At 35.8% G+C, this 14,188-nt stretch overlaps 1 protein-coding gene across 7 annotated transcripts in view; it reads left to right on the top strand.

Annotated features, from left to right (window-relative positions):
- GABPA (GA binding protein transcription factor subunit alpha) overlaps positions 1-14,188 on the top strand; it is a 47,950-nt gene that overhangs the window by 17,320 nt on the left and 16,442 nt on the right. For all 7 annotated transcript variants that reach the window (XM_015133053.3, XM_028844959.2, XM_015133055.3 and 4 more), the window contains 3 exon segments: positions 3,525-3,669; positions 7,367-7,451; positions 10,265-10,510. In XM_015133053.3, coding sequence (XP_014988539.1) covers positions 3,525-3,669; positions 7,367-7,451; positions 10,265-10,510 — 476 coding nt within the window.

Genomic DNA, 14,188 nt, shown 5'->3' with positions numbered 1-14,188 from the left:
TTTTTTCAAAATACCGATATACCTAATTAAAACCAGGAAACAAGTCATAGTTCTTTGGACTTCCTTTTTTTTAAAAAAGCTGTTCTCAGCATTTTAGGGGATAATGTATTGTTTTATTTCCTCTGACTTAGTGTGCTTGTAGCTGAGAGGGAAAGACAGTTTTAAACTAATGATAGTAAAAGGGTGAATGAAATCAAAAGCAATTGATTTCAATAGTTTTCTCCTTTGGGGCATTTAATTCTTTATTCTTTTCCTCAGCACTGGTTGCTTTAATTTCAGAAATAGTTTAATTTAACCTGAACTATTTTAACAGATATTTATGAGTAACTGTTGTAAACAACTAATTGACAAGAATATGTGAATAAATAAGATACTAATCTGCCCTTATAAAGGCCACATTGTATTTGAGGAGACATACAGGTATATGAGTAATTACGTGACCAGTACTAAGCATAAAGTGTAGTGAAAAGTGTTAATTCTTGGAATAATAATGGAATCATACTTATTTGAAAGGAGGACAGTAGTAGTGAGTTCAGAATCCAAGGAGAGAACATGAGTAGAAATAGACATTTGGGCGTCAACAAGAAGATTGAGGAAAGTAGTAGTTAGTGATCCCTATTTTACTCTGTGGAGTAGGAGGGGAGATAATAAACTGACAGTAAAAGGGACTGAAAAGTAATAGAGAATCTCCGTGGAGTAACAGGTTTAGAAATCTCTGCAGTGCAACTGAACAAGATAATTAAGGTTAAGGAGGATACTGAGTGTTGAGAGTACAGTTGAGATTTAAAACCTTAAATTTTTAATAGAACTTTTCAACTTGTTTATCCCAGTTTTTCCAGCATAAGAAAGAGGGAATGCATGCTTCTGTGGAATTTCATGTATAGATATTTGTGTAACAAATTACCCCAAAATTCAGAAACTAAAAATGCCCAACATTCGGCCAGATGCAGTGGCTCATGCCTATAATCCCAGCACTTTGGGAGGCTGAGGTGGACAGATCACTTGAGCCCAGGAGTTCAAGATGAGCCTGGGCAGCATGGCAAAACCCTGTCTCTATAAAACATGCAAAAAAAAAATTAGCCTGGCCTGGTGACATGTGCCTAAGTCCCAGCTACTCTGGAGGCTGAGGTGGGAGGATTGCTGGAGCCCAGGAGTTTAAGGCTGCAGTGAGCCATGATTGTGCCACCGCATTCCAGCTTTAGTGACAGGACAAGATGCTGTCTCAAAAAAAAAAAAAAAAAAAAAGCCCAATATTTTTTATTGCACATTGTTTCTCGGAGGAACCTGGGAGCAACTTACCTGGGTGGTTTGCCTCGGGGGTATTTCATGAGTCTGCAATGAAGCTGTCAGCCCGGGCTGCAGTCTCCTAAAGACTGGACACTAGGGCTCGGGTGTCTGCATCCAAAGTCATGCTTGAGACTCTTAGCAGGATACCGCAGTTCCTCATCACATGACTGTCTCTAGGGCTGCTCATGGGATGGCAGCTGGCTTCCCTTAAAGCAAATGGTCTGAGAGACATAGAATGGCAAGGTAGAAAGCCCCAGTGTCTTTAAGTAATCTAAGAAGTGACATACCACTTTATCTTAGTCTTCTGGTCGCACAGTCCAACCCTGGTACAGTGTGGGGCGGAACTTTGAAAGGGCATGCATTTAAGAATCATTAGGAGCCCTCTTTGAGCCTAGCATGCGTATATTTGTGTTTATACAAGCATGCACACAGATGGTCCACAAAGTCTAAAGTATATACTATCCGACCTTTTGTGGATAGTCTAGGTTAGGCGACATATCGGTAATTAATATGTATGACCTATGTGAAGGAGGCAGTAATTGACATTTACCTAATGTAGATTTTTGCTGTACAGGAATTTAGGTCCAGTTTTTTGAGATCATCTACTTTTTTTTTTTAAGAGAAATTGGTACTTTAGATATTTGTATGAAGTCTTCCAAGGTTTTAATGATAGTAATAAAAACTTTAGAAAAATGTTTAATGTTCAGCTAGTATAAAATAGTTCTTTAAAAATTTGTTTTAAAGTGACATCTGAATCTCAAGAATAATTGTTACAAAAAAAAAAGCTGGCCTGGCACAGTGGCTCATGCCTGTAATCCCAGCACTTTGGGACGCCAAGGCAGGTGGATCACGAGGTCAAGAGATCGAGACCATCCTGGCCAACATGATGAAACCCCATCTCTACTAAAAATACAAAAATTAGCTGAGCATGGTGGCACATGCTTATGGTCCCAGCTACTCGGGAGGCTGAGGCAGGAGAATTGCTTGAACCCAGGAGGTGGAGGTTGTAGTGAGCCGAGATTGTGCCACTGCACCTCAGCCGGGCGACAGAGCAAGACTCCATCTCAAAAAAAAAAAAAACAATAACCTACCATGGCTATAGCTGAAGACTTTGGTAAAAAGGCTTACTTAAGATTTTTTTTTTTTTAACCTTAAAAAATAACAATAGTATACTAGTATTTTTAAATAAGCTTGTTTTTAATCATGAGGGGTCTATTTTATAAATTTTAAATGTTTTAAGTCAGGTGCAATGGCACACATCTGTAGTCCCAGCGACTTGGGTGGCTGAGGCAGGAAGATCACTTTAGCTCAGGAGTTTGGGGCTGGCCTGGTGTGAACATAGGGAGACTGTCTCTAAAATTAAAATATAAATAAATGTTTTAGAAAAAATTTTAAGTTATATACATTCATTGACTATCGTGTATGTATCTCATTTTACTTGTAATTTATGTGAAGACTCAACAGATTTTTTAATGCATACTGTTTTTGACAATCACAAATGAGATTTAAATCATGTTTAAATTAAACATGTTGGAATACTTAATTGAATTCCACATTCACCAATTCAGCAAATATTACTTAGTGTTTGTCTTCTATTTGGTCCTATATAAGGATTTGTAAGAGATATATAGGATTACTTACCAAAGATTTTAACCCTTTTGAATTCAAAGTGTGAAATAATATGAAAGAGCACTAAGAGGGTTTTTAGGAAGAATATAAACTTTTTTGAACATGGAGCTGTCCTGATTACAACCAGTTGTGTTCATATTAAATTAAAGGGAAAGTCTTTTATTTAATTTATTCTATTTTTATATCTTTATATTTTTATTTATGTGGGGAAGGGAAATTGACTAGTAGAGATGGCATACAGATTTTGAGGAGACAACATGTCTTCCTTTCTGGGTCTAAAATTCTTCAAAATAACTTGAAAATATGCAAATGCAAACATAATGTATGTGCAATATTTATATGTGTACACATACACACATATGTATGTACATACATAATCAGGCATATTTACAAGGATGCTTTAAATTTCAAGCTAGCATTTCTTTATGAAATTCAGTGTTCATTTTGGCAATACTAGTTGGGGGTGAGCCTACCACAGCATCTATGTAGAAATGACTTTTCAAAGACCAGAAATGTGTTTTAGTTTGGGATTATGTTTTTAGCATATTGTTACTTTGAAATCCAGGCTAAAAAATGTAACTGTTAGCACTTACATCTTTAACATTTAGCATTGTAGAACAAACCTACGCGCCAGCTGAATGTGTAAGCCAGGCCATAGACATCAATGAACCAATAGGCAATTTAAAGAAACTGCTAGAACCAAGACTACAGTGTTCTTTGGATGCTCATGAAATTTGCCTGCAAGATATCCAGGTAATTTTTATTTTTGTAAATTTGTATTGCAACATTTTAGTCTGCATAGGAATATTTTTTTGTTAGCCTTTTCTTTATAGCTTTAGACTTTATCTCTGTAAGATTTGATTGGTATTACTGTAAAATTTAAGTGTTTAGAAATAAGGTTTTCAAGCAAAATTTTCTCCATTTAAAATTATATTTTAAAAATTTAGTACTAAAACAAATGAAACATTTGTTTTTTACTTTTCACAAATATAAAATGAGAAGTTTAAATAAATAAGAATCAAAGCTTAAATATAAGTAGTAATAGTAGGGAGCACATTGACTTTTGAAACTGAAGTATATTTCTAGCCAGCTTCTAACTTCTCAAATGTATCATTTAACTAAATGATTTCCACATTTCCCTTTTACCTTTATTTTCTCTGACAGTAGGTTTTGGATAAGAATTTAAATGTTAACTGATAGGTCCTGGAATTTATTGTAAAAGGATTTACTCATGGTAGTATTATAATATGTTATGTCTGAAACATATTCCGAGTCATATTTTGCAGTATGTTTTCAAGATAGGTAGTACTTTTATGTATAAAAGTATAGTACTTTTATGTATTAAAAAAAAATAGAATTGCCCATACAGTTTTCCATGACCTTTCTTAAACATATGATTAAATACATACTAGAGTTTTATACTTTTTCTTTTTTCTTTTTTTTGAAATGGAGCCTCATTCTGTCACCCAGGCTTTAGTGCACTGGTGCGATTTCAGGTCACTGCAACCTCCACCTCCCAGGTTCATACCATTCTCCTGCCTCAGCCTCCCGAGTAGCTGGGACTACAGGCCAATGCCTCCACACCTGGCTAATTTTTGTATTTTTAGTAGACAGGGGGTTTTGCCATGTTGGCCAGGCTGGTCTTGAACTCCTGACCTCAAGTGATCCGTCCACCTTGGCCTCCCAAAGTGCTGGGATTATAGGTGTGAGCCAGCGCACCTGGCTGAGTTTTGTACTATTTTTATTTATTTATATATGTATTTATACATTATATATATAAATGTTTATATATAAAAATTTTTATATTTTTTATATATAAGATTTTATATTATGTATTAATTATATATAAAATTTTACATATTTATATATTATATAAAAATATATATGTTTATATATATTTATAAATATATATGTTAATATAATATATATAATATATAATAATAAATATATATTATTTATATATTTATTATTAACTTAGATTAATGTATATTGTGTCATCTTTTGGATCGTTCTTTACTCTTTCCCCTGCCTGCCTTGTGATATGGGTATTCCTTATATTACAGAACTTTTGTGTTAGTTTTTTAAAAATTCAAATCATCATATGCTGCTACTATTTTTAATAAAATACTGTTGTACAGTAAGTTGAAATGTTTTAACAAAATTTGTGCATTTTATTTGCCTTTTAACCATACTTTAATCTTTTCATTTCAATATAAATCTAGTAATTGGTGGTGGGTAGGGATGATAGAGTGCTCCAAAACTAGGGAATGTGGGAAGGTCTAGTAATGTTACAATTTTAGGATTTAAAGTATTTTTCTCTTAATGACAGGATGAATTAACTTAGTCTTTTTGGAAGACTACTTCCCATTGAATATCTGTTAATGTTAAATGTGAAATAGCTAACAGTTCCACTTCAGCAAATTATTCCTACAGAAATGCTCACCTGGGTGGGTAAAGGTATATATGCATGAAGATGTTCATGGCTTTGCAAAAACTGAAAACACCTCAAATGTTCCAAAAATGAGATTTGATATGTTAGTTCCATAGAATAGAATTTGAGGTAGCTATTAAAAACTGGTGAACTGGCCGGGCGCGGTGATTCCAGAACTCTCTTCACTTGTTTGAGGCAAAAAAACAAAAAACTTTTTTAAAGGTTTATAGTGAATATAACTCAGTGTCACTGGACTTTGCCTGGTTTGCTCATATGTAAAGTAAAGGGGAATCTGGACTTAATCTCTTAGTTGTCTTTCAGCTGTAACATTTATTGCTTTCTTTTTAATACTTGACCTATCCAAAATGAAAGTATGGCCTGCAGATTACCCAAACTCTTCCAGATTCTTAGTAAATATTAGTTGGATAAATGGTAATATTTATAATTCATATTGTAGAATTCAGGGCTAGCTTTGGATCTAAGGGCATTTTACGTTACTCCTTGTCCCCCTTTCCTCCTTAAAAAGGATATGAGGACCACCACTTCTGTTCTTCATGTCAATGCAAACATACATTTGAATCAGAAGTCTTGGTGCTTATGGTAATGCTCTTATATTTTCAGATGTGGGCTGACTTGAAAGCTGAGGGAACAATGGCTAAGTTGCACTTTTTTGAAGAATGTTAACACAAGATCAAATACCAGGCTTGAGTTTTGTCCTTATTCTGGCTTTTAGTGAACTTGCTAATATGTTCAGTACCTGAGCGCTTATACTTTCAGAGTTACATTTGCCATAGCTTCTAGTGGATAATACCAGCGTCCACCAGACAAGGAGAAAAAACTTGACCTTAAGACAATTTTTAATTAAATGTATATTAATGGATGTAACTGTCATATTTAATCTGTCTACAAGATGACACAGTCTTTTTTTTTTTTTTTTGAGATGGAGTCTCGCTCTATCGCCCAGGCAGAGTGCAGTGGCACTCACTGCAACCTCCACCTCCCGTGTCCAAGCGATTCTCATGCTTCAGCCTCCCAAGTAGCTGGGATTACAGGCGTGCGCCACCACTCCTGGCTAATTTTTGTATTTGTGTATAGACAGGGTTTTACCATGTTGCCCAGGCTGGTCTTGAACTTCAGACCTCAGGTGATCCACCTGCCTTGGACTCCCAAAGTGCTGGGATTACAAGTGTGAGCCACCACGCCCAGCCCTACACAGTTTGTTTTATCCCCTGTTCAAGTTAGATTCATAGTCATTTGTCATATGTTTGTGCCATGACGACACCATCAGGTTAATTATTGGGATTGAGAGTAGACCTGCAGCTATATGACATGCAGACACAGTTATAAATTATGCGAGATGATTATAACGGAAGCCTGTCTATAAACTGATTACAGAAAGTGTCTGGAAGTCAGAATTAACATCAATTTGCCATCGTGTGAAATACATTCATTTTAAGGATATATGAAGGAAAAAACACTAATACTGAAATGATACAGAATTAGGATTCAAGATATTTATAGCTAGGTTAGGTAGTAAGGTCATAAGTGCTTTAATTTTATTAACTTTATGATGAGAGATTTAGAGTAAACCCTTATCTTCAATATGTAGCGCTTGTTACAAGGCAGATATGGCAAGAATATGTTAATATATTTAGATAAATTATCACCACTAATTAAACACTCTTATTCATGACAGGTATAGTGTACTTTAAATACATTTCAAAATGAATAATTGACTTTTGGAATTATTGAAAATCCCAAACTAGACTCCAGAGATAGAGAAAACTGACATGACAAATTTGGTGGTATGCTGTCCTGAATTACTTCCTCAGTAGTGAAAATATTTTAAATTTTGGCAAAGAATTAAATATGACAAGCTAGATAATGTGTTCTTATAATTTAATTAGTATGTTCAGTAATTAAGTTCTTTTTGGTACATCCATTTATTCTAAACCAAAGGCAAGGGACTTAATCTAATGATTGCACTAAAATAATCTTACTCATTTTATCCATGGTTAGCTGGATCCAGAACGAAGTTTATTTGACCAAGGAGTAAAAACAGATGGAACTGTACAGCTTAGTGTACAGGTAATTTCTTACCAAGGTAAGTTACTTTTCATGATAGTTATTTAAAATTTTAGCTCATGTTTTTCTGATATAATTTATAAGTGTTTTAGATGGTTGTCTGAATTACTTGATATGACAGCCAAATATTCCTGCTTTGGGTTTCGTAGTTGTATTTGACAGGGTGAAACAGAGAGTGTACCACATTCTACCTAGTTTAATCCTAAAAGGATATATGATATGGTAGTAAATAGCAGATTCACAGAGCGTGTTGGAAGTCAGCAGGTTCCAGCTGACTTCCTAAGAGTACCTCAGCCACACTGCAGAGCTGGACTGCTAAGGAAGCTGCTGCTCTGCCATGATCTGGAAAATACAACACCTGGAAGCTACCATGGTGGCTGTCACTTAAACCATGTTGCCTTTACAGTGATCCACACTAGTAAAAAAAATAGGATGTCTGCTGGCTGCGGGGGTGCACGCCTGTAATCCTACCACTTTGGGAGGCCAAGGTGGGTGGATCATTTGAGGGCAGGAGTTTGAGAACAGCCTGGCCAATGTGGTGAAACCCCATCTCTACTAAAACTGACATGAACCTCTACTAAAACTGACTAAAACCCCATCTCTACTAAGCTGGGCGTGGTGGCACGTGCCTATAATCCTAGCTATTTGGGAGGCTAAGACAGGAAAATCACTTGAACCTAGGAAGTGGAGGTTGCAATGAGCAGAGATTGTGTCACTACACTCCCTCCTGGGCAACAAGAGCAAAACTCTGTCTCAGTCAGTCAGTCAATCAATAAACAAAATAGATGGCATATGCCTCAATGGTCCCCAACCTTTTTTGGCACCAGGGACAGAAGTTTCCATGGTTTCACAGAAGACAATTTTTCCATGGATTGGGGCAGGGGAATTCAAGCGCATTACATTTATCGTGTGCTTTGTGTCTATTATTACTACATTGTAGTATATAATGATACAATTATACAACTCACCATGATGTAGAATCAGTGGGAGCCTTGAGCTTGTTTCCCTGCAACTAGACAGTTTCCTCTGGAGGTGATGGGAGACGGTGACAGAGTGTCAGGCGTTAAATTCTCATAAGGAGCATGCAACCTAGATACTTCACATGTGCAGCTCACAATAGGGTTTGCGCTGCTGTGAGAATCTAATGCTGCCAGTGATCTGACAAGAAGTGGAGCTCAAGTGGTAATGTGAGCGATAGGGAGCAGCTGTAAATACAGATGAAGCTTCATTCACTCGCCTGCCAGTCATCTCCTGTTGTGTGGTCTGTGGCCTGGGTTTTGGGGACCCCTGATCTGCCTGCTTGCCCCCTCAACTCATTTCCAAATAGAAGGCTTATAACAGTGATTCTAAAGCCTAAATCACACCTGGAACCCTAGCTGCAAGGAAATCCAGTCTGTACAGTTTAGCATAGAGAGAAGAATTTGTAATAGAATCATCCAGTCAGCCTTATTCATTACAGTATTTTACTAAACTTGTATAAATACCCAAGTTAGAAAAGAAAATTAGGAAACTATTTTTGGTAGGTTGAATTTTAGCTTTTTAAAATTTAGAATAATGTCATCTCTAACATATATTGTTCACAATTAATGTTTCACAAACCACGTTTTTCTTCAGACTCTGTAAATGGTAGGTACGTACTTCTGATCCTTAATTTCCTTAGGATTGATTATTGGGAACAGGAAATAAGTTAGTAGTTTTTATCTTCAAAAGCCTAGTGACCTATTGATGCAAGTGTGTTTAAGAAGAGTTTACTTAAAGCCATAAACGTGTGAAATTTAGATGAAGGATTAGGAAATCGATTTTAAGAAAAAATACTTTTGATTCTGATTATTTTTATCATGTGTATTTGAGAAGTGATTCTGTTTATACCACCTGAGAATGATAGTAGTAGTTTCTTGCAATACTGGTTTTCACAGAAGATCAAAGTTGAGTTGTGCTTTTTCTTTAAACTGTACTTTGATTGAATTTTGATATAGATTGTAATAGATTCAGTAAGGAACAGAAGCAGTTATATAATATGATAGTGTCTTAGAGCTGTCATTTTAGTCTGAGGTTATTTCATAAAGGGCTAATTCCATTTTGAACAGATAAATAATAGTATGTCTTATAGAGAGTACTGCACACATACTGAAATAACTGCTTTTATGGCATAATTTCTTAATTATAATTTCTGAAACAGGTTTCAGTGTTTTGATTCTGGATAGTTGAGGAGCCTTTGTATTAATAAACTATTTATTTTTATCTTTTCCATAGGAATTACAATTCTTAACACCTTTATACTAGGAGCTTAAAATATTCAGGATTTGGGTTTTTCTTCATCTAATTTAAAATGAAAATTAGAATTTAATGGTAAATTTAATTTAGCAAATTTGGCATCGTTTTTAACACATCTACTTTGTCCTTTAAAAAGAAAAACTGAGTCAGTAAATAATTTTAATTTGTTTAGAAGGATTTTTTGAAATTCCAAGGATAGGTAGCTGCTTGTTTATACTCTGCATAGTCTAATTTTTATTTTGTTTCATATTGGTAATTTTTATTTTTATTTATTTTATTGTGGTATGAACAGGTACTTTTTTTCTAATGATGTTTATAGGTAGGGTTTGTGTGTGTCTTATGTTTTATAAAATTATTTTAAACTTATAGAAAAGTTGCAAGACTAGTAGAAGAATTCTTGAATATTCTTCACCCAGATTCCCCAAATGTTAACTTTTACTACATTTGCTTTATTCAATGTAGTTTTTCTCTACCATTTTGGAACATATACCCTAAATTATGTTTTGGTGACTTCTGTGTTTTCATTTAGATTCATAATTTTTTTTATCCACTGTTAAGGAATTGAACCAAAGTTAAACATCCTTGAAATTGTTAAACCTGCGGACACTGTTGAGGTTGTTATTGATCCAGATGCCCACCATGCTGAATCAGAAGCACATCTTGTTGAAGAAGCTCAAGTGATAACTCTTGATGGCACAAAACACATCACAACCATTTCAGATGAAACTTCAGAACAAGTGACAAGATGGGCTGCTGCACTGGAAGGCTATAGGAAAGAACAAGAACGCCTTGGGATACCCTATGGTAATGAAATACGTAATTCTATATTGGGTAGAACAGTAGGAATTAAGCTTGACATAGAAGACACTAGGGTAAGTTATAATCTATTTTACATGTAGAGTTATTAGAATGAATGTTGATTTTCTTATCTCTCTTTTTTAATTGTAATATACATTTAAGCTCATATGGTGGACAAATTCAGTCCTGCGTGCCGGAAGTACAAAGAAGTCTAAAAAATTTCTGCTCTTAGGGTGTTGAGAGTGTAGTTGAAGAGAGAGAAGATAGATGAAAAGTGATAATTGCTGTAAAAGGTAACATGTTTTTAAACTGTCAGTAACTCTTATAGAAGCAGCATGCTATTGGAATCTCAAAGGGATCCTAGTTGCCCTGAGGGAAAGGTGAAAAGGGTTTATTATAAATAAGGTTTATTATAAATAAGATACTATTGGGCAGAGAAAGATATTTAAGACAGGAAGTGTTATGTGCAAAGCTTAGACCTGGGGGTATGCGTGAGTAGTGAGAAAATTGAGTGGTTAAGGAGTTACTCTGTAGCATTACAGAACTGTTTTGATTGATGAAAATAATTGGAAAATGAATATGGTGGTGGTATATGGTGTCAGTTGGAACAGGTAGAGACTGAGTGAAGGGAAAACAGGAGCATATTATAATTGTGGCTAGATGATAGGTGATTTCTTTGGGAGTAGAAAGGAAAAAGTAGATGAAAATAGTAATAGGACTGAGCAGATTGACAGATTTTATGAGAGTAGAGAGAGAAGATACAAGTATTGATCTAACTTCTCAAGCTTCATCTTGGTGACTAAAACAGTAATAATCTTGATAAAAATTGGTTCCATCATCATTGCATGTTTAGTGAACACTACTATATGCCAGGCACCATGTTAAATGCTGGGCTTAATTAAGATGGTGCACTAGAAAGAGCATGCCTTCAATAGCCCAGTTGGGGAAGTAGAGAAGTCTGGTATAGGAAATGCTTTTTTCAAGAGAAGGTGGATAGCACTTGATTTTGAGGTGAAAGTTTATATTCAGCTGCAGGTAGCCAGAAAATGGTTTCAGTTATATAAGATTTGGGCTGGAGACAAAGATGTTATATGAGACTCATTCACATTGAATTTGTATTTGAAGCTATAAAAGTCTACGTAGTCCCTGATGGAAGCAAGGAATGGAAAAGAACACACAACTAAAGCATATATCCTAGACCCTATAAACATTTAGGGTTGGAGAAAAGGGAGACAAGAAATAACTGAAGAGACAGAAAGAAAGAAATAACTTATATGTATAGTGTCACTGAAATTGAGGGGAGAGTTTGGATGGTCAAGACTCTCAGATGCTGCCGAGAAAGTCAAAGAATGCTCACTATATCTCTTAAATGTGATGATCAGAGGATCATTCTTAAATTTAGACAAAAGTAACTAGAGTTGGTGAGACAAAACAGTATTATAAGAAATAGACATCTTAGAAGTGGGGGCGGATGAGGAAGAATGCTGGGGTAACAAATAAATACTATTGATCATCCAAGAGTTGGTGGGGACCTCAGTGTATTTGTAAATGAAACAGTATTGTCGGGTTTTTTGTCCTTTTTTTATTTTTTATTTTTAGAGACAAGGTTGTACCTGGGGAGCAGTGCTGATGACAGAAAGGCTGTGTTATAGAACTGCTGTTTTCCCTAAGACATTTTTTTCTTTCTTTAAACCAAACCTAAAAGATACACAATAAATGATAGAGCTTACCCATGGAACTGAAAGAGAGCTACGGAACCAGACAGCTAGTGTAGAATTTCAGTCTGTCCCTCTACTGCCCAGGACTGTAGCCACTCATCACGTGTGAGCACTTGAAGTGTCCCTGGTCAAAATTAAGATGTGTTATGAATGTAAAATACCCATTAAAAGAAAGAATGTAAAATCTTTTTAAATTTTTTTATATTGATTACTGGTTGAAATAACATTTGGAACATTAAGTTAAAATAAATTCATTATTGCTGACAAGTTGATGGGTGCAGCACGCCAACATGGCACAAGTATACATATGTAACAAACCTGCACGTTATGCACATGTACCCTAGAATTTAAAGTATAATAAAAATAATAAATAAATAGTGAGTTTAATGAAAAAAAAAAGATGTATTTTGCCAACTTTTTAAATGTAACTATTAGAAAATTAAAAATTACATAATGGTCTGCATTATATTTCTGTTGGACAGCCCTGATCTTGATAATTGTCACCTTTAGTTCTGGATGTTCTTACTGCATTCTTTTGATAAATACTTCTGTGTTCTTTTTTCGGAACTCCTGTTGAATCTCTTGAGTTGATCTGCTGCATCTTTTTTCTTGTTTATTTTTCGTCTTTCCTATCTGCACTACTTTCTGCCAGATTTTCTTGTCTTTATAATATAACCTATCTGATTTTTAATTTACAAGGGCTCTTCGTTTTTGTTTGTGCCTTTCTGTAGCATTCTGATCTTATATTGCCAATGTCATGTTTTCTCCTACTTCTTTGAGTATATTGATTATAGTTTTAACTTTTAAAAAGCTTTACTGCAGTATTTCTGTTTCTTGTGGATTCTGCTTTTCTTGTGGTTTTTGTTTGTGGTGTTTTTAACCTCTCTCAAATATCTAATTATTTTTGCCCATCTTTTCACATTTAAGAATTAATCACTTCAGGCCGGGTGTGGTGGTTCACGCCTGTAATCCCAGCACTTTGGGAGGCTGAGGCGGGTGGGTCACTTGAGGCCAGGAGTTTGAGACGAGCCTGGCCAACATGGTGAAACCCTGTTTCTACTCAAAATATAAAAATTAGCTGGGCGTGGTGGCGCATGCCTGTAATCCCAGCTGCTTGGGAGGCTGAGGCATGAGAATCTCTTGAACCTGGGAGGCAGAGGTTGCAGTGAGCTGAAATTGCACCACTGCATTCTAGCCCGGGCAACACAGTGAGACTCCATCTCGAAAAAAAAAATAAGAGTAAATAACTTTAAAGCTAATTAATGTGAAGTTCTGAAGGATTTGATAACTATATGCTGATAAAATGAGGCATTGACTCTTTCATTAAAAGAATTTCAGGCCAGGTGTGGTGGCTCATGCCTGTAATCCCAGCACATTGAGAGGCTGAGGTAGGAGGGTTTCTTGAGGCCAAGAGTTTGAGACCAGCCTGGGCTATATAGCCAGACTGTCTCCACAAAAAAAAAAAAAAAAAAAGAGCTGGGTGTAGTGGCATACACCAATATCCTGGGAGGCTCAGTTGGGAGAATTGCTTGAGCGCTGGAGTCTGAGGCTATAGAGAGCTGTGACGGCACCACTGTATGCCAGCCTGGGTGGCAAAGCAAGATGGTCTCCAAAAAAAGGCAAAGGAGTTCTTTTCAAACATATCAGTATTTATAGATCTTTTTGCAGATACCTGTCAGCAGAAGATGGGGTGAGCATTTGGGATCGGTGTGTATGTGAATACTGCGTTCTGGAACTGGAAAAGGAAGTGAAGCAGAGAAGACGTAGAGACGGTCTCACTCTTCAGTTTATAGGGTTTTATTACTGAGAATTGTTCTCTCGGTGTCTGTTCATTTCATGTCTCTCCCCGTATATTAATAAATGTTTTCCCGGTGTCCACATGTGTGGGGTACGCCCATTTAACTGGCGCCCCAAATGAAAGACCCTGAAGGTTCTAACCACACCATCTACTTTAAATCAGTCTCCT

The sequence above is a fragment of the Macaca mulatta genome, chromosome 3, assembly GCF_049350105.2.
Source record: "Macaca mulatta isolate MMU2019108-1 chromosome 3, T2T-MMU8v2.0, whole genome shotgun sequence".
Taxonomy (NCBI): Eukaryota; Metazoa; Chordata; class Mammalia; order Primates; family Cercopithecidae; genus Macaca; species Macaca mulatta.
The sequence above is the reverse complement of the archived record's forward strand: the minus strand, read 5'-3'. Positions and strand labels throughout refer to the sequence as shown.